Raw genomic sequence first — 17,967 nt, 5'->3', positions numbered from 1 at the left:
TTCATTCATTCATTCATTCATTCTTGCTTGTTCCGCACATGCCGAATAATGCACCTTCAATCCACTTTCAGTGCACTTTGCAGCTGTGAGGAATAGCAAAATCCACTTGCAAACAATTGTGAAAGTGGATTGAAAGTGCATTATTCTGCATGTGCGGAAGAGGCCAAGCAAAGTGTGCCAGAATGCATCAGGCCCGCCGGACTGGCAGCATACCGGGGGTGGGGGGGGTTCAGCTCAGACCTAGGTACCTTCATTGTAGAGTTTTACAGCCCATAGTTGGCAACCAGTGGGAGGATCGCAAACAGGAGCATGGACGGGCAAGATGTCATACCTTTTCTGGGGGAAACCCAGCTGTGACAAAGGGTAGCTCTAGGAATTCCCGGAGACTCTATGATAAAGCCATAGAGTTCCGGGGGATTCCAGAGCAACCTTCTGTCACTTCCAGGTTTTTCATAGAAAAGATTGCACAGGCAAGTGTCTCAGACACAACGTCTCAGAAGCCCTCTGATGAATTCTGTCTGAATTCGGGTCCACAGCTAAGAAGAGCAGCAGGGTTTGGGAATCTCTCCCTCTGCTGTGGCTCTCCGGCACTTTGCGAGAGCAGGAAGGAGAAAAGAGCAGTCTTCCCCGGCATTGCACACGCGTGTGAAAATGCTGTCCTTGTCCCTCTCGGCTTTTAAGCACGTCGTAGGTAGGTGAGCGAGGGGTAACCCTGAACAGGAGCCCAAGAAAGCTGTCTCTCCTCACGTGCCTGTGGCTGTCACTGCTAACAACCCCAAGGAGGCTGGTTGTGGCATACAGCTGCCCAACATCTAAGGTGCTTGTCGCCCAAAATAACCCATCGGCACCCCGGGGCTTCCAGACAGAGCTGTAACCTCCCCTCTTCCTTCTGTCTCCAATTGCAGGCTTCGGGCCACGTGCCAGAAGGTTATAGCTCACAAGATGTTTGACCACGTGGTTCTGGTCTTCATATTTCTGAACTGTATCACCATTGCACTGGAGAGACCGGATATCGATCCCAATAGTACGGTGAGACCCACGGATTTCCAAAATCTTGCTGGGAGATCCTGTTGGAAAGATCCCGGGCTAAAGTTCAAACACATTGAGAATCGATTGGCTGCCTTTTAATTTATTATACCGATCTGTCATTGGGTGGGAGGAAATTGGGTCAAAACAGTGGCATTTGGGGGGGATCCGATCCATTCCCGCATTAGGCTCTCGGACACTTTGGTTCTGCTGCACATGGAGATGCTCTGTGTTTGAATAAACTCTCTTCCTTTCACACTCCCTGTTCTTAGAACAACGTATCGAACAACAAAATCCATAAAACTTTAATACAACCCTTATGTAAAAACTCCTCCCTATCAGGGGAGAAATTTATTTCTTTTTACATAGAGAGTTAAATATTTGTCTTCTTGCTTTTCGCTCACGACAGCAAAATAAACAAAGAAACAACACGCTTATCGGGCTGGCTGTGGGTTTAGGGACTCGTCTGCTTAAATGCGCCAGAGGCAAGCCTCAGGCCCAGAGACCGAGGGACCTTTCGGTTCACACCTCTGCTCCAGCACTTCCATGCTGAAGCAAGCAGGAGTCAAAAGGACAACTGAGTTAGTGTGTGGCTAGCAAGAGGTCATTGGGGGCAGAATTCACTCGCCATTCCCAGTCTGGGGAGGAAGAGGTGCGCAGATCACAAAAAGAGCTTACCCGTTTCCAAGTGGCAAAGACCAATTTGCTTCCGTGTGCTTGGGAAGCTTCAAGAGGAAACTTGAGAAATTCATGGATGGCAGGTCTGGCCATGCCTATTACTCCATGTCCAAAGGCAGTTTACCACTGAATGCCAGGTAGGTCTGGGGGGAAATACTTCCACCATGTGTCCTGCTCGGATTCCTTCCGGGGGCCCTCTGGCTGTCCTCCATTGGAAACAGTACACCGGGCTCAGTTGAAAATTGATCAGATTCCACAGGGTTCTCTCAGATGTTTCGTGTGCAAACAGCAGGCAGCGGTGAGACTGTGGCACATCTCAGGGGGATGCAAACAAGGATTCCCATTGAACAGTCGCGGGCACAAGAGTGGCTTCGGAGCCCGCTTTGAGGTAGCCACCCTCTGTTTCTCTCTTGCAGGAGCGGATATTCTTGAGCGTCTCCAATTACATCTTCACGGCCATCTTTGTTGTCGAGATGATGGTTAAGGTAAGCATGCCATCCATCCCCCAATTCCCCACATATGATCAGATGGAGAAAGGGGCAGATTGTTCCCTATATCTTTGTGGGGGCAGATTCCCAGCCCTTGTCCTAAAATGCCAGTTGAAGCCAATTTCCAGCTGTTCTCTTGCGATGGGCGCAGTAAGCTCAGCTCGAAGCTGTCCAACAGCTGTCATGATGAACCTGCAGCTTCCCGTCAACATTGGATAACTCTGAGCCGAAGCTGTAATTCTGGCTCTTTCGTGAATTATTTTAGTGCAATGATGGTATATTTGAGAGTCAGTGTGGTATAGTGGGTTAGGAGTGGCAGACTCTAATCTGGACAACTGGGTTCGATTCTCCACTCCTGCACATGAAGCCTGCTGGGTGACTTTGGGCCAGTCACTGAATTGTAATTCTGGCTCTTTCGTGAATTATTTTAGTGCAATGATTGTATATTTGAGAGTCAGTGTGGTATAGTGGGTTAGGAGTGGCAGACTCTAATCTGGACAACTGGGTTCGATTCTCCACTCCTGCACATGAAGCCTGCTGGGTGACTTTGGGCCAGTCACTGAATTGTAATTCTGGCTCTTTCGTGAATTATTTTAGTGCAATGATTGTATATTTGAGAGTCAGTGTGGTATAGTGGGTTAGGAGTGCCCGTCTCTAATCCGGCCAACTGGGTTCAATTCTCCACTCCTGCACATGAAGCCTGCTGGGTGACTTTGGGCCAGTCACTGAATTGTAATTCTGGCTCTTTCGTGAATTATTTTAGTGCAATGATTGTATATTTGAGAGTCAGTGTGGTATAGTAGATTAGGAGTGGCAGACTCTAATCTGGACAACTGGGTTCAATTCTCCACTCCTGCACATGAAGCCTGCTGGGTGACTTTGGGCCAGTCACTGAATTGTAATTCTGGCTCTTTCGTGAATTATTTTAGTGCAATGATTGTATATTTGAGAGTCAGTGTGGTATAGTGGGTTAGGAGTGGCAGACTCTAATCTGGACAACTGGGTTCAATTCTCCACTCCTGCACATGAAGCCTGCTGGGTGACTTTGGGCCAGTCACTGAATTGTAGTTCATGAACACCCCTGCTCTAGACTGACCCTTTTCCGGTGCCTGCAATAGCGATAGCAAGATAATTTATAACTAAACCCATAAGAACCCATGTGTTCTGGCACAGGGGGGAAAGGTTAAGGGAATTCTTACCAAGAAATAGATTTTGCTCAGCGAAGCTTTAAAAAAGTCTTTGGAGAAGAAAAAGAGTAAAGGGAAGAGAAAGAGAGGTCGGGGTTCAATCGGGACGGATGGAAAGCAAAAATTTAAAAATACAGGAAAAGCACACGACAAACCACACCAGGGTTTGAATTAAAAGCAGTACAGTTGCTGTAAATGGGCTAAACACATTACCAATCTGGTTCCTCAGCACATGTGCAAAGTTCCTTGCAGTAGCAATGCTGAAGGAGCTCTAAGCCCCTGCCCTACCTCCTGCATACCCAATTTCCACTGAACAGAAAAAGGAAGGTCCCAAACATGCGGCTATTTATGCTAATTCGAGTTGACTTTTATCCCGTCTCCTTTCTGTGAATGACAAGCGGATTCCTCCAACCCCAGGCAAGTCCCCAAAGTCACCCCAGCAGGCTTCATGTGCAGGAGCAAGGACAAGAACCCAGTTCACCAGACAAGAATCTGCCACTCGTGTGGAGCAGCTTGGCATCGAACTGGGTTCTCCAGATCAGAGTCAGCTGCTCTTAACCACTACACCACGCTCCCGGCAATGGCTCTACGCCGCCACGACAAATACCCAGTCTGGTCTTAAGCCAGCTCGCCCTTTGTCCAAACAAGATTAGAACTGGCAGAATGCACCAGTGTGGAATGGTTCAAAACACCTTTCTCGTAATGAAGTCTAAGGTCCCAGCTCCTCTAGGTCAGAGGTATCCAACTCTGGCGCTTCGGAGGTTCATGGACTACAATTCCCATCAACCCCTGCTGCAGCAGGGGCTGATGGGAATTGTATCCATAATTTATGTGAAGCCCACCAGGTTGAACCTCCCTACTCTAGGTGGAATCTTGGAGCCTCAGCAAGTTTTAGGATTGTTTTCACAGGCACCCTCAGTCCCTGGGTCTAACTAGTCCACTCACCTTTCTCCTTTGTCAGGTAAGTCTTCAACCCCGGGCTTCTCCTGGCCCTCTAGGCCAGTGGTGACAAACCTTTGGCACTCCAGATGTTATGGACTACAATTCCCATCAGCCCCTACCAGCATGGCCAATTGGCCATGCTGGCGAAAACTGATAGAGCAATCTCAAGTTCCTCCCTATGGCTCTAGGCTTACTCCTGGCTGTTTGGGGCCGGGTCCCTGGACAGAAGCTTCCTGCAGCCAGCTTGTTGGGTGATCTCTTGTTTGGGCTTCAGACCACCATGCGATTGCACAAGATGTCTAACTTCACAGAACCACAGAGAAGGCGCAGTCCCAGCTCTAACGCTGTCTCCTCCCCTTCTTTAGGTCATCGCTTTGGGTTTCTTCTCTGGGAAACACACCTACCTGCAGAGCAGCTGGAACGTGCTGGACGGCATGCTGGTCTTCGTCTCCATCATAGACATCATCGTTTCCATGGCGTCTGCAGGCGGAGCAAAGATCCTGGGCATCCTCCGGGTCCTGAGACTCCTGCGCACATTGAGGCCTTTGAGGTAATGGCTGGATTGGGGCCCGTGGCGTTCCTAGTCAGGACGTGGGCAGGGATTAGGGTCTCTGTCACTTGAGAAAGCAAACTGGAGCAGGGACCAGATTTGATGATCAAGAACATCTTCTGGAGGACGGCAACTTCTCCCCACCTTGCTGCATTCACGTGAGCACGTTTGGCCTCCTGGCTGCGGTTTTGCCTCAGTTTCAGACAAGCCAGAAGGCACAATGGGTTTATTTATTTCCGTTCTTATAACCTGCCTGAGAACCGAGCGCTCAACAGGCAGCGGACAGGGAAAATCATCAGTTAGTCGCAAGAAAAACAGCTGTTCACAGCAGAGTCCGTTCAGCATTGAGACCACTAAGCATTAAAGAGGAATCATTCGAATGGCAGATGAGAGAAATGAACACAGATGAAGCATTACATGCCAGGGAGATGAAAAACATTTTTAGGTAGTTTCTGAGGGCAGCTACATTGTTCTGCAGTAGAACAGGTGTATCCGGGTCCAGACAACCAGATTTTCAGGGTATAAGCTTTTAAAATCAAAAATTCCCTTCATCAGATAGCCTTCATCGGACAACGGGAGCTTTGAGTTTTGAAAGTTCATACTCCGAAAATCTTGGTCTCTAAAGTACCTGTCATTTGGGATTTTTAGAGGTTCTAACCAGAGGTGGGATCCAGCAGGTTCTCACCAGTTCCCAAGAGTGGGTTACTAATTATTTGTGTGTGCCGAGAGGGGGTTACTAATTGGGTCTGCTTTTCCGTTAGAAATTCCATTAGGTCCCAAAATCAGAAAGTCCTGTTGTTTCCTATTTGGCTGGTTAGCGAAGGTAGAAAACGGGATAATTCTCCCTGTTGGGCTGTTTTAAAGACATGTTTTAGAAATATGGTAAAGTTCCTTGTTTAAAGAAAGTATCCTTCTTTTGATTTCTGAAAACAAAATTAAGTATTTGAAAGTATTAAGTATTTGACAGGCAGTCAATTAGAGGAGAAGTAGTTGTTTCTGTTGCCAGTAGACGATAGGACTTGCTATAATGAGTTTAAATTATGAACAGAAAGATACCAGCTGGAAATTAGGAACTTTTTACACATTAAGAGTTTTTTTTACAGTAACAGAGAAATGATTAATGCCCCGCCCCCGGAATGCCTGGCCACGCCCCCGGAATGCCCCGCCCATCCCCATTGGCGCTACGCCACTGTTTGAATCCCACCATCATGGGAACCTGGTACTAAAATGTTTGGATCCCACCACTGGTTCTAACCAGCCCCTCTGATATCTTGGCTAGATTTTCTAAGAGCAGATATTCCTTCCCCCCAGTTGGCACCAGATTATAACTCGGCATCCGCTTCCCAGAGCCACAGATATCTCCCAGATGCCTCCGTGGGCAGCCCCCGCAATTTGCCGAACTCCACTTATCATATAGTTAGTTTATGCTTCAGGATAATGGCTGTGCTGTCATGCTTTGGAACAGCCAGGATGACCCCTGCTCCCCGTCTCGTTTTGATGTCTGGGAACTTTCGAGCTCTCTGTCGTTTATCGTCTCAAACCGGAGAAGTGTGAATATAAAGTATTTGCGTTTGGGGTGCCCTGCGGGCCAAGGAGAGGGCGCTTGTCATCTTGCAAAAATAATTCTTGGCTCACCTGACTAGACGGCCCAAGATAAAACCTCACATGTAATTATCTTGCTAGGGCTTCAAGAAAGCCTGGGCCTGTTTGCAGCCGAGAAGGTTATTGTGTGGGTACTAGTGGCGAGATAAATGCTGTGCCCTCGGCACACACTTTTATCAGAAGCTTCTGCAGCGGGCAAGCCCCCGTCATCTGCGTGATGAGTAACATTGCAAAACAGCCCCGCAGTTTCTAAATGAGCACATCTCCCCCCCCCCCCGCCCCCGGAAGGGTTGGCCTGCAGTCCATTTGTATTTGAGCCATGGCAAGAAATCATCCTAAGGAAGTCCCGACCGTCAGGGGACGCTTTACATTCTGTGTCACCGAAGAACGATTTAGTTTCTCTACAAAATGTCAAGCGCTGCAGTCGCTGACAGTTTCGTTTCGAGAGGCATCAACCAGACCAGCACAGTGTCGTGCTTTTTCCTTGTGAAATGTCTGCAAAACTGAACCAGGCAGATCCAGAGGCGTGGAAGAGATTCAGGGCATCAAAGAACCCCAACAGGATCAGACCAGTAGTCCAGCTAGTCCTAAAAACATTGAAAGAGCCCTGTTGGATCAGACCATCTGGTCTGTTGGATTAGACCCGTGGTGGCGAACTTGCGGCACTCCAGATGTTCATAGACTACAATTCCCATCAGCCCCTGCCAGCATGGCCAATTGGCCATTCTGGCAGGGGCTGTTGGGAATTGTAGTTCATGAACATCTGGAGTGCCATAGGTTCGCCACCACTGGATTAGACCATCTGGTCCAGCATCCCATCTCACATAGTGGCCAACCAGTTCCTTTGAAGGTCCACCAACAGGATGTAGAGATCAAGGCCTTCCCCTGAGAAGAACCTCAGAAGTGCCCTGCTGGATCAGACCAGTGAGGGTCCACCTAGTCCGGCATCCCCTCTCACATGGTGCCCATCTAGTTCCTCTGAAGGTCCACCAACAGGATGTAGAGATCAAGGCCTTCCCCTGAGAAGAACCTCAAAAGAGCCCTGCTGGATCAGACCAGGGAGAGTCTATCTGGTCCAGCATCCCTTCTTGCACAGTGGCCAACCAGCCTAACAGCAGAGATGCACATAACAGATATTTAGAGGAACGCTGCCTCTGAAAATGGAAGATCACTGTGGCTGTTTTTGTTTCATTTAAGCATTTATACGTTTCCCCCTGGTTTGGGGAGCCCACAGCAGCTAACGACATTGTTCTTCCCCCCTTCATTTTACCCTCACCACAACCTTTGAGGTAAATTAGACTGAGGGAAAGTGACTAACGAAAGCGAATAATGCAAAGAGCATTAATGGTGGGGACAGGAGGATTTGAACCCGAGTCTCCCAAATCCTTTTCCAATACCCTGTCTACAACTGTGTGTGCTGTTCCCAAATCCAGGCATCATGCAGCGGCGGATTTGGTGTTTTCTTTATGGGCTGTGTGGAGAAAGAGGAATTGTTTTTCTTGTTCTGTAGCGAGTCTGCTGTCCGTCAATTTAATTGGATGACCATGGGTTCAAGTATTACAAGCCCCAAATACCGATGACCCACCTCGCAGCTGGGTCAAGCGCAGCGCAGGTTCTTAGTGGAGAAACGGGCTGATCGTGACACAGGAGAGAGAAAGAAATGCCCCTCCGCCCACGTGCTCCGCTTAAGAGAAAATTTCTCACTGGGAGCGAAAGCAAGATTTTATTTGAGGTGTTCCCGGGGTTTGCTTTGAGTGGGCTTTGTGTGTAGAGGGAACTGATTTCTTTCTTTCAGAAACAATCCAGAAAAAGAAGAAATGTTCCAAACCTGCTTTTTAAAAAAAGCAATTTTAATTGGATTGTATATTCTGGTAAGCTGTTGTCATTATTGTTCCACCCACCAGCAGAATAATCCGAGAGAACTCCAAGCCTCGTCTGGTTCACTTCAGATGTTCTTATAAGAGAAATGCTGAATGAATGGTTTATTTATGAATGAATGGTTTATTTACGGTCAAAGACCAGCATTTCAAAAGCTTTCTACATCACTTTGTCAATAAAATACCCATCTACAATTCTGGTGTACCCTCAGCTGTTAAAACAAACTCAATTCAATAGAGTATACAAATACATAAAATATAACTTCAAAATTTCAGATAAGTGGACAATTGCAGAATATAAAACACCAATATGAACAACACCATTCACATATCTATCATGTCTTTCATCTCCATGCTAATTAATTTCAGGCTAGAACATATAAAATTCAAAGTTTGTTTTAAAATTCCCCTTACATTTAAAATAATCCCAAACCTAACATAATAATCTTATATGTTCCAGAAATTACAACCCTTAAATGTTGTTTCCAGCAGCTTTCTTGATGTGATACCTCGCCCTTCCAAATTTAGCAACATTAAGAATAATTTTATAATCCTTACCTGCAAGGATAAGTGATAGAAGAATATTCTGACCCCTCCCTCTAAATTGTGCAATGATTTTATTCGTCAAGGATTCTCTAATATTGCTGTAAAGTTTGCAATCAAAAAGGATATGCCCTGTCGTCGCAATACTCCCATCCCCCACAAGGGCAGACACACTCTTCAAGAGGCAGTCTTCTATATCTACCCTCAAGTACAGCGGAGGGGAAAACATTCTTAATGTTAATAAGGTAATTATTCAATAAGGTAATTCTCAATCTTAATAAGGTAAAGATTCAGAGAAATGCTTCGGCCTCCGTGCCTCATTGTTGGACCTCCTGAGGAACTGGTTGGCCGCTGTATGAGACAGGATGCTGGACTAGATGGATCCTCACTGGTCTGATCCAACAGGGCTGTTCTGAAGTTGGCCACTGTGTGAGACAAGTTGCTGGACTAATGGACCAACCCAGAAGGTTGCTGGACTAATGGACCAACCCTTCTGAGGTTCTTATCAGGGGAAGGCCTTGGTCTCTATATCCTGTTGTTGGCCATCCAGAGGAACTGGTTGATCACTGTGTGATGAGATACTGGACTGGATGGATCCTCCCTGGTCTGATCCAGCAGGGCTCTTCTGAGGTCCTTATCAGGGGAAGGCCTGATATGCCCTGTTGGTGACCCTCCAGAGGAACTGGTTGGCCACAGTGCGAGACATGATGCTGTACTAGATGGACCTCCACTGGTCTGATCCAGGAGGCTCTTCTGAGGTTCTTTTGGTGGAAGTCCTCAGCCTCTATGCCCTGTTGGTGGTTCTCCAGAGGAACTGGTTGATCACTGTGTGATGAGATACTGGACTGAATGGATCCTCCCTGGTCTGATCCAGCAGGGCTCTTCTGAGGTCCTTATCAGGGGAAGGCCTGATATGCCCTGTTGGTGACCCTCCAGAGGAACTGGTTAGCCACAATGCGAGACAGGATACTAGATGGACCTCCACTGGTCTTCTCCAGAGGAACTGGTTGATCACTGTGTGATGAGATACTGGATGGATCCTCCCTGGTCTGATCCATCAGGGCTCTTCTGAGGTCCTTATCAGGGGAAGGCCTGATATGCCCTGTTGGTGACCCTCCAGAGGAACTGGTTGGCCACAGTGCAAGACAGGATGCTGTACTAGATGGACCTCCACTGGTCTGATCCAGGAGGCTCTTCTGAGGTTCTTTTGGTGGAAGTCCTCAGCCTCTATGCCCTGTTGGTGGTTCTCCAGAGGAACTGGTTGATCACTGTGTGATGAGATACTGGACTGAATGGATCCTCCCTGGTCTGATCCAGCAGGGCTCTTCTGAGGTCCTTATCAGGGGAAGGCCTGATATGCCCTGTTGGTGACCCTCCAGAGGAACTGGTTAGCCACAATGCGAGACAGGATACTAGATGGACCTCCACTGGTCTTCTCCAGAGGAACTGGTTGATCACTGTGTGATGAGATACTGGATGGATCCTCCCTGGTCTGATCCATCAGGGCTCTTCTGAGGTCCTTATCAGGGGAAGGCCTTGGTGTCTATGTCCTGTTGTTGACCCTCCAGAGGAACTGGATTTGTGTTGCCCAACCTGATTTTTCTTTATTTCTTCCCTTCTTCCAGAGTCATAAGTAGAGCTCCGGGGCTGAAGCTGGTGGTAGAGACACTGATATCCTCCCTCCGACCAATCGGCAACATCGTGCTCATTTGCTGTGCGTTCTTCATCATCTTCGGCATCTTGGGAGTGCAGGTAACATTGCCCCAGACGGGCCCGCTGTGCATTATGGAAACCTCCCAGGAACTCCAGTTCAAAACTCCATGAAGTCCATGAGCACGTTTACTGGTGTCAAAGGGCAGAATTGCAAGTTACTTTAGCGACAGAGCTTCTGCCAAAAACGGCATATCTGTGTGTGCTCCTGAACACACAGCGTACACTTTCCCTGACATCGTGACATGACAACATGGAGTTGTGTGTTTCGTTACCGCTTCTTCCCACTCCACGTTATTAAATGCTGTTAGCTAGGGTGCAGAAGGAATCAGAATCTCCTAGTGCAGTGGTGGCGAACCTATGGCCCGGCTGCCAGAGGTGGCACTCAGAGCCCTCTCTGTGGGCACACGCAGAGTCCTCCCCCCCCCCCCACATCTGGGCTGGCCTGGGCCACTGGGCTCGATTATTAGCATTAAACCTAAGACCTAGTTTTGGGGCAGCAGTGTAGGTAACCCTGTTAAGCGCTGTTAAACCCCACTGATTTTCATGCGAAGAACTAAAGTGCGATCCTTTACCTGGGTGTAAGCTCGGTTGCTGGCAATGGGGCTTGCTTCTGAGTAAACCCTCCTAGGGTCGTGATTCACCCGTTGGAAGCGTTGCATAGTTGCTTCAAAGCAAAGCCACCGACTACCACCAAGCTTACTCCTGAGTAACACATGCCTCGGAGCCGACCATTTTTTTCTAAACGAAAACCTCAGCATTCAGGTTAAATTGCCGTGTGGGCACTTTGCGATAAGTGGGTTTGGGGTTGCAATTTGGGCATTCGGCCTCGAAAAGGTTTGCCATCACTGTCCTAGTGACACAGGCATTATTACACGCTCGTGAAGAATTGGAAGACATAGACACAGGCAGTGGTGGGATTCAGCAGGTTTGCACCGGCAGAACTGGTTGATAAAATGTTGCTTGCAAACAACCAGTTGTTAAATTATTGGAATCCCACCACTGGACACAGGGATATCATTTTGGGTGGCAGCTCCTTGTCTCCAGTTGATGTATGGTTCAATCCAGCCTGGTGTAGTGGTTAACAGGGGTGGCCTGTAACCTGGAGAACCAGGTGAATCCCTGCTCCTCCACATGAAGCCTGCCGGGTGACCGTGGGCCTGTCACTGTTCTCTCAGCCCCACCTGTCTCACAAGGTGTCTGGTGTGGGAAGAGGAAGGGAAGCCTTTGTCCGCCACTTTGAGACTCCTGGTGGTTGTCAGGTCTGTTTGTCAGGATGCTGTTACTGTGTGCACTGTCCTTGAGTCTTTCCCCGCCTGTCAGCCCTGGCTGTCTGCCTAGGACGGGGAATTTCGGTTCCACGTTATCTCAGCTTGCCTGTGTGAAACTATGCTTTGTTTAATTTGTTTGATTTCTTGTGGCGGGAAGGAGGCTTGCTACTGTGTTAAAACTACTATCGCAGTTCTGAGTCTCTCAGAACTCGCATCGCCTGTATTCGACTATGATTGCCAGTACAATAAAGAACTGGGAACAGTTACTTTTGCCTGGACTTTTCTAGTTCGTTACACTGTTCAAGAAAAGCAATTCCAAGTGAGCAAAAGTCTTTATTGAGAAACAGCAGTCCAGGGAATGATGCGGCATCAGACGTTTATTAGCAGAACTGGGAAACCCTGCCAAAAAAACCCTTCATATCGGAAAGAGGACTTGCCGCCCTACTCCAAGCAATACCTCCTGTCCCAGAGAAACTCGACTCTTCCTTCTCAATGGGAAAGAACATGGCTGGCCTCTCCTTATCACGCCCCACTCCATTCAAGGCAACACAGAAAATAACCCCAGGTGTCTAACAAAAACAATAGGCTGTGGATTCCCAGGACTGCATTCAAGGGGGGAGGGAGGACACACAGACTACCATATCCCACCTCCCACCAGGAGGGGAATTATGGTCGGGCCCAGAATATGATTGTGCATGACAGTGGTAGAGAAAAGTGAGGTATAAACCCAACTCTTCTTTTTACGTGAGCAGCAGTGGTGTAGTGGTTAAGAGCAGGTGCACTCTAATCTGAAGGAACCGGGTTTGATTCCCCTCTCTGCTGCTTGAGCTGTGGAGGCTGATCTGGGGAATTCAGATTAGCCTGTGCCACTCCCACCAGCTGGGTGACCTTGGGCTAGTCACAGTTTTTGTTGTGAGGGGAGGCGGGAAAGGAGTTCGTAAGCCCCTTTGAGTCTCCTTACAAGAGAGAAAGGGGGGATATAAATCCAACTCCTCCTCCTCCTCCTCCTCCTCCTCCTCCTCCACTTCTTCTTTTTCTTCTTTTTCTTCTTCTTCTTCTTCTTCTTCTTCTTCTTCTTCTTCTTCTTCTTCTTCTTCTTCTTCTTCTTCTTCTTCTTCTTCTTCTTCTTCTTCTTCTTCTTCTTCTTCTTCTTCTACCAACTGTTTGGGGCGGGGGGGGGGGGGGGAGATGGCTTGTCCTGCCTGAGTTAGATCAAGGTGAGGAAAGAAGTTCTGTCTGCCTCTGGTGTTAAATCTTTTTTTTCTCCCCTCTTCCATACAGCTCTTCAAAGGCAAATTCTACCATTGCGAAGGGCACGACCTTCGCAACGTTTCCACAAAAGCCGACTGCACCAATGCCCGCTACAAATGGATCAGGCGAAAGTATAACTTCGACAATTTGGGGCAGGTAAAAACAAAGACCAAAGTCGTGTTCTGGGCAGCGGGTTCTTTCTCTACTCAAGACGTGACTCTCTTGGGCCCCTTCCGCACATGCAGACTAATGCACTTTTAATCCACATTCACAATTTATTGTCAAAGGCTTTCACAGCTGGAATCACTAGAACATTGTGGGTTTTTCCAGGTTATATGGCTGTGTTCCAGTAGTATTTTCTCCTGATAACATCCTACCATTTTCACAATTATTTGCAAGTGGATTTTACTATTCTACACAGCCAGTGGTGGGATTCAAATAATTTAACAACTGGTTGTTTACAAGCATCATTTTAACAGCCGGTTCTGCCAAAGTGGTGCAAACCGACTGAATCCCACCACTGTGCACAGCTGCAAAGTGCATTGAAAGTGGATTGAAAGTGGATTATTCTGCATGTGCGGAAGGGGCCTCAGTGCCGATCTGTGCCTTGCAAATCAAATTTATGTTCTCGGTTTTGGGCTAGGAACGCTTCATGGGCCAGGAACACTTTCTTCATTTGTGTACGAGTGTGTATGCTTGCTGATCCAGCCACTATCTTACTGAAAAGAATCACACCTTTTAAAAACAGTTGCAATACCGCACTGAAGACGCTAGCCAGAGAATCCTCTTCCCTGCCACTGTGGGAACTGTCTAAGCTCCCTTTTGCATTTTTAAAAATGTGGCTAGTGGGGCAGTGACAGTTCTTTCGTTCCGCACATGCCGAATAATGCACTTTCAGTCCACTTCCACAATTGGTCGCAAGTGGATTTTGCTCTTCCGCACAGCTGCAAAGGGCATTGAAAGTGGATTGAAAGTGCATTAGTCCGCATGTGCGGAAGGGGCCCTTGTACAAATGTAGGCCATTGTCTAAATCAGTGATGGCGAACCTTTTTGAGACCGAGTGCCTAAATTGCAACCCAAGCCTCACTTATTTATCACAAAGTGCCAACCCGGCAATTTAACCTGAATGCTGAGGTTTTAGTTTAGAAAAAAACAGTTGGCTCCCTCTTCCTCCGCCCCACCCGCTCAAGCAGGGACCAGCCTGCTCTAGCCTCCAGCAAGTCCTGTGCGCACCGCTCTGTGCCTCTCTAGCATCTCTGACACCTCTGCGTCCCCCCCCCCCCAGGCAGCAGGCACCCAGGACATGGGCACCAGGCCCGCCATCCGAGTCCTCCCTGCTCACTGCGCTGCGCGCACGTCGTGCTCAGTGGCCCAGGCCAGCCTAGATGTGTGTGTGTGTGGGGGGGGGGTGATTATTGACCCCCACATGATGAACTCTGTGTGCACGTGCCCACAGAGAGGGCTCCGAGTGCCAACTCTGGCACCCATGCCATAGGTTCGCCGTCACTGGTCTAAATAAATCACAGGCCTTTTATAAATGTGGAGGATCTGAATTTGCAATAAATACACGTGTTTTTGATACTTCGCAGTTTTATGTTTAGAAACCGCTTTGACTCTTTCTTGGCCGTTTAGGTGCTTAATTCCAGTTTGTAGGGTGACATCTGTTCCCCCCTTTTTTGATTTGCCCGGCTTCCAAGACTGCGGCTTCTCTTTTGCCGCCAGCCGCTTCTTTCCCGGCCTCAATTTCATCTCCGGCTGTCCTTCCCTCTTCCTCTCCGTCCCTCTGCCAGCCACTTCCTCCCCAATCCCCAAAGGGGCTTCTCCTTTGCATGCTGATCAGAGAGTGTGCCAGGAAAGCGCAGCTGCTCTGAGCCCTGGGGCCTGCCAGGAAAATTGGAAGTGGTGGCCGAGAGCAGAGAGACGCTTCTCGGAGCAATTCAGCCGAGACCAAAATGAGGCAGGAAGCGGGTGGTAAAATGGGCCCCTCTGGTAATCTGGCACTAATCAATGGGGTGGAGCAGGACCCGTGATCTTACCCCGTTTCCCCAAAAATAAGACAGAGTCTTGTATTAATTTTTGCTCCAAAAGATGCGTTAGGGGTTATTTCCCATGATTTTGCGCCCCCCACATGACCAGACCAGCTGCGCCGGGGAATCTGTAACTAGAGTTTGTTTTTGGAGTAGGGCTTATATTTCAAGCATCCTCCAAAAATCCCAAAAAATCATGCTAGGGCTTGTTTTCGGGGCAGGTCTTATTTTCGGGGAAATGGGCGGGAGGAACTACAAGGAGAGCAAAGCGGGATTTGGCTGCCCACATTGAAAACGGGAACCAAGATTAATTCCCAGGGTTTTTTTTCCTTTGGAGTATCAGGGTTTAATTTGAGGCTGGGCCCAAATCCCTGTTACAGTCCTGGGAACCCCTGCCCTACCCTGGAGCATGTCAAGCTGTCAGTATATCTGAGCATGTGCAGAGTGTGTACGCAATCTAGGAACGCAAACCCTAGCATAATCCTCGTGCAATTCGAGAATGGAAACCCAATGAGGAAGTACCAATTACGGAGTCCCGAAACCTCTCCTGCGTGGAGTGAGTTCAGCACTCATTAACATCAGGGTGGGTTTTGTCCACGTGCCTCGTCCTTGTAAATGTTCCCTCCACTCACACCACAGACTGTCAGATCCTAATCGGATACTGGACCCCAAAGTTCCCCATCACAGTGCCCACGGGCGCGAGGCCATCTGTTGACACCTTTTCTGGCACCCGCCACGTCTTTTTAGAAAGTAGGTGGGGCCAGATGGGGCCTCTGCCTAGTGAGGCTTCTGATTGGCCACGGATGTTTTGATTGACAGGTTTTTAAATACTTTCCTTTTACAGCCACAAAGGTTTCAGACATCTCCCACTGTTACAACTGAACTCTGGACAACAGAGATCGGTTTCTCTGGAGAAAATGGCTGTCTAGGAAACCGGGCTCTATGGCACCAGACCCCACAGGAGTCCCTCCCCTCCCCAAACCCCACCCTCTCAAGGCTCCACATCCAAGATCTCCAAAGTATTTCCCAACCCAGAGCTGCCACCACAATATAAGGAGCAGCAGTGGAAGCAGTGGTTAAGAGCAAGTGTACTCTCATCTGGAGGAATTGGGTTTGATTCCCTGCTCTGCCACTTGAGCTGTGGAGGCTTATCTGGGGAACCAGATTAGCTTGTGCACTCCAACATGCACCAGCTGGGTGATCTTGGGCTAGTCACAGTTCTTCAGAGCTCTCTCAGCCCCACCTACCTCACAGGGTGTTTGTTGTGAGGGGGAAGGGAAAGGAGTTTGTATGCCCCTTTGAATCTTCATGCAGGAGAGAAAGGGGAAATATAAATCCAACTCTTCTTCATCATCGTCATCTTTACTATGTGACTGAAAATAACCTGCAGCAGCCATCTTGTGATTGGCTCCACCTCTCGTGGAAGCCATTTTGTGGCTGAGCCTAACCCCCTCTCCTTCCCCCCTCCTCCCCAGATGGGTGGGCCATGACCAGATAATGGGCCTCCTCCCCCCAGAGGCTCAAAAGGATTGGGGGCTCTAACCACTAGACGACACTGACTCTCGGTTGTTTAGATGCTACTTATTCTGATTTGATTGATATGCCTATCTTTCCTAGGTCTCTTTGATTTGTGCCTTTGGATTGTAGGTCTATTCTCCCTGCATTCTGTACGTACCACCTGGATGACTGTCGGGGTGGGGGGGTTGCTTTTGCAGGCCCTGATGTCTTTGTTCGTTTTGTCCTCCAAAGATGGCTGGGTGAACATCATGTATGACGGCTTGGACGCGGTGGGCATTGACCAGCAGGTAGGAGTTAAAGATCCATTCCAGAAGGTTCTCTTGGGGTATAAAGGGCTTGTTCAAATCCACACAGTGTAGCCTAGCTCCACTGTGAAGAGTTGCATTTGAAGAAGTGTGAAAGTCTTGGGGGGGGGGGGGGAATCTGTGACAGGTTCATTCAGAAGTGTGACACACACACACACACCCCCCATGTGCAGCTGTGGCTCTTAAACAACGCCCAGGCCATAAGAGGCAACATCCCATTCAGACATGGCTGTTCTCGGATCCCATTTTGTGGAGATCTTTGTGGCAGTGCCCAAAACCATGCCGCTCTCTGAAAATGAGCGATTTGGCGGGGCCGGGCGTCACCATCCACGGTTCATTTCAGGCTGAAGAACAGCGAATGCCTTCTTCACAGTGGTGGGATCCAAAAATTTTAGTAACAGGTTCCCATGGTGGTGGGATTCAAACAGTGGCGTAGCGCCAGTGGGGCTGGGCGTTGCACGACTGGGGCGTGGCCGGGCATTCCAGGGGCGGGGCATTAATAATTTCTCTGTTACTGTAAAAAAATCTTACTGTAAAAAAAAAATTCCTAATTTCCAGCTGGTATCTTTCTGTCCATAATTTAAACTCATTATAGCAAGTCCTATTGTCTACTGCCAACAGAAACAACTACTTCTCCTCTAATTGACTGCCTGTCAAATACTTAATACTTTCAAATACTTAATTTTGTTTCTAGAAATCAAAAGAAGGATACTTTCCTTAAACAAGGAACTTTACCATATTTCTAAAACATGTTTTTAAAACAGCCCAACAGGGAGAATTATCCTGTTTTCCACCTTCACTAACCAGCCACATAGGAAACAACAGGACTTTATAATTTTTGGACCTAATGGAATTTCTAACGGAAAAGCAGACCCAATTAGTAACCCCCTCTCGGCACACACAAATAATTAGTAACCCACTCTTGGGAACTGGTGAGAATCTGCTGGATCCCACCTCTGCTTCTTCACGTTCAGGAAGAACCGTTGTGCCGA

General features: G+C 48.3%; 1 protein-coding gene across 3 annotated transcripts in view; it reads left to right on the top strand.

Annotated features, from left to right (window-relative positions):
- Positions 1-17,967, top strand: part of CACNA1H (calcium voltage-gated channel subunit alpha1 H) — a 156,835-nt gene that overhangs the window by 94,237 nt on the left and 44,631 nt on the right. For all 3 annotated transcript variants that reach the window (XM_048495554.1, XM_048495555.1, XM_048495553.1), the window contains exons 15-20: positions 906-1,029; positions 2,121-2,189; positions 4,687-4,871; positions 10,519-10,645; positions 13,156-13,281; positions 16,868-16,957. In XM_048495554.1, the coding sequence (XP_048351511.1) occupies positions 906-1,029; positions 2,121-2,189; positions 4,687-4,871; positions 10,519-10,645; positions 13,156-13,281; positions 16,868-16,957 (721 nt within the window). The remainder of the gene's footprint in view (positions 1-905; positions 1,030-2,120; positions 2,190-4,686; positions 4,872-10,518; positions 10,646-13,155; positions 13,282-16,867; positions 16,958-17,967) is intronic.

The sequence above is a fragment of the Sphaerodactylus townsendi genome, linkage group LG04, assembly GCF_021028975.2.
Source record: "Sphaerodactylus townsendi isolate TG3544 linkage group LG04, MPM_Stown_v2.3, whole genome shotgun sequence".
In the NCBI taxonomy this organism is placed as follows: domain Eukaryota; kingdom Metazoa; phylum Chordata; class Lepidosauria; order Squamata; family Sphaerodactylidae; genus Sphaerodactylus; species Sphaerodactylus townsendi.
Note: the sequence above shows the minus strand (reverse complement) of the source record. Positions and strands in the feature narration are given on the sequence as shown.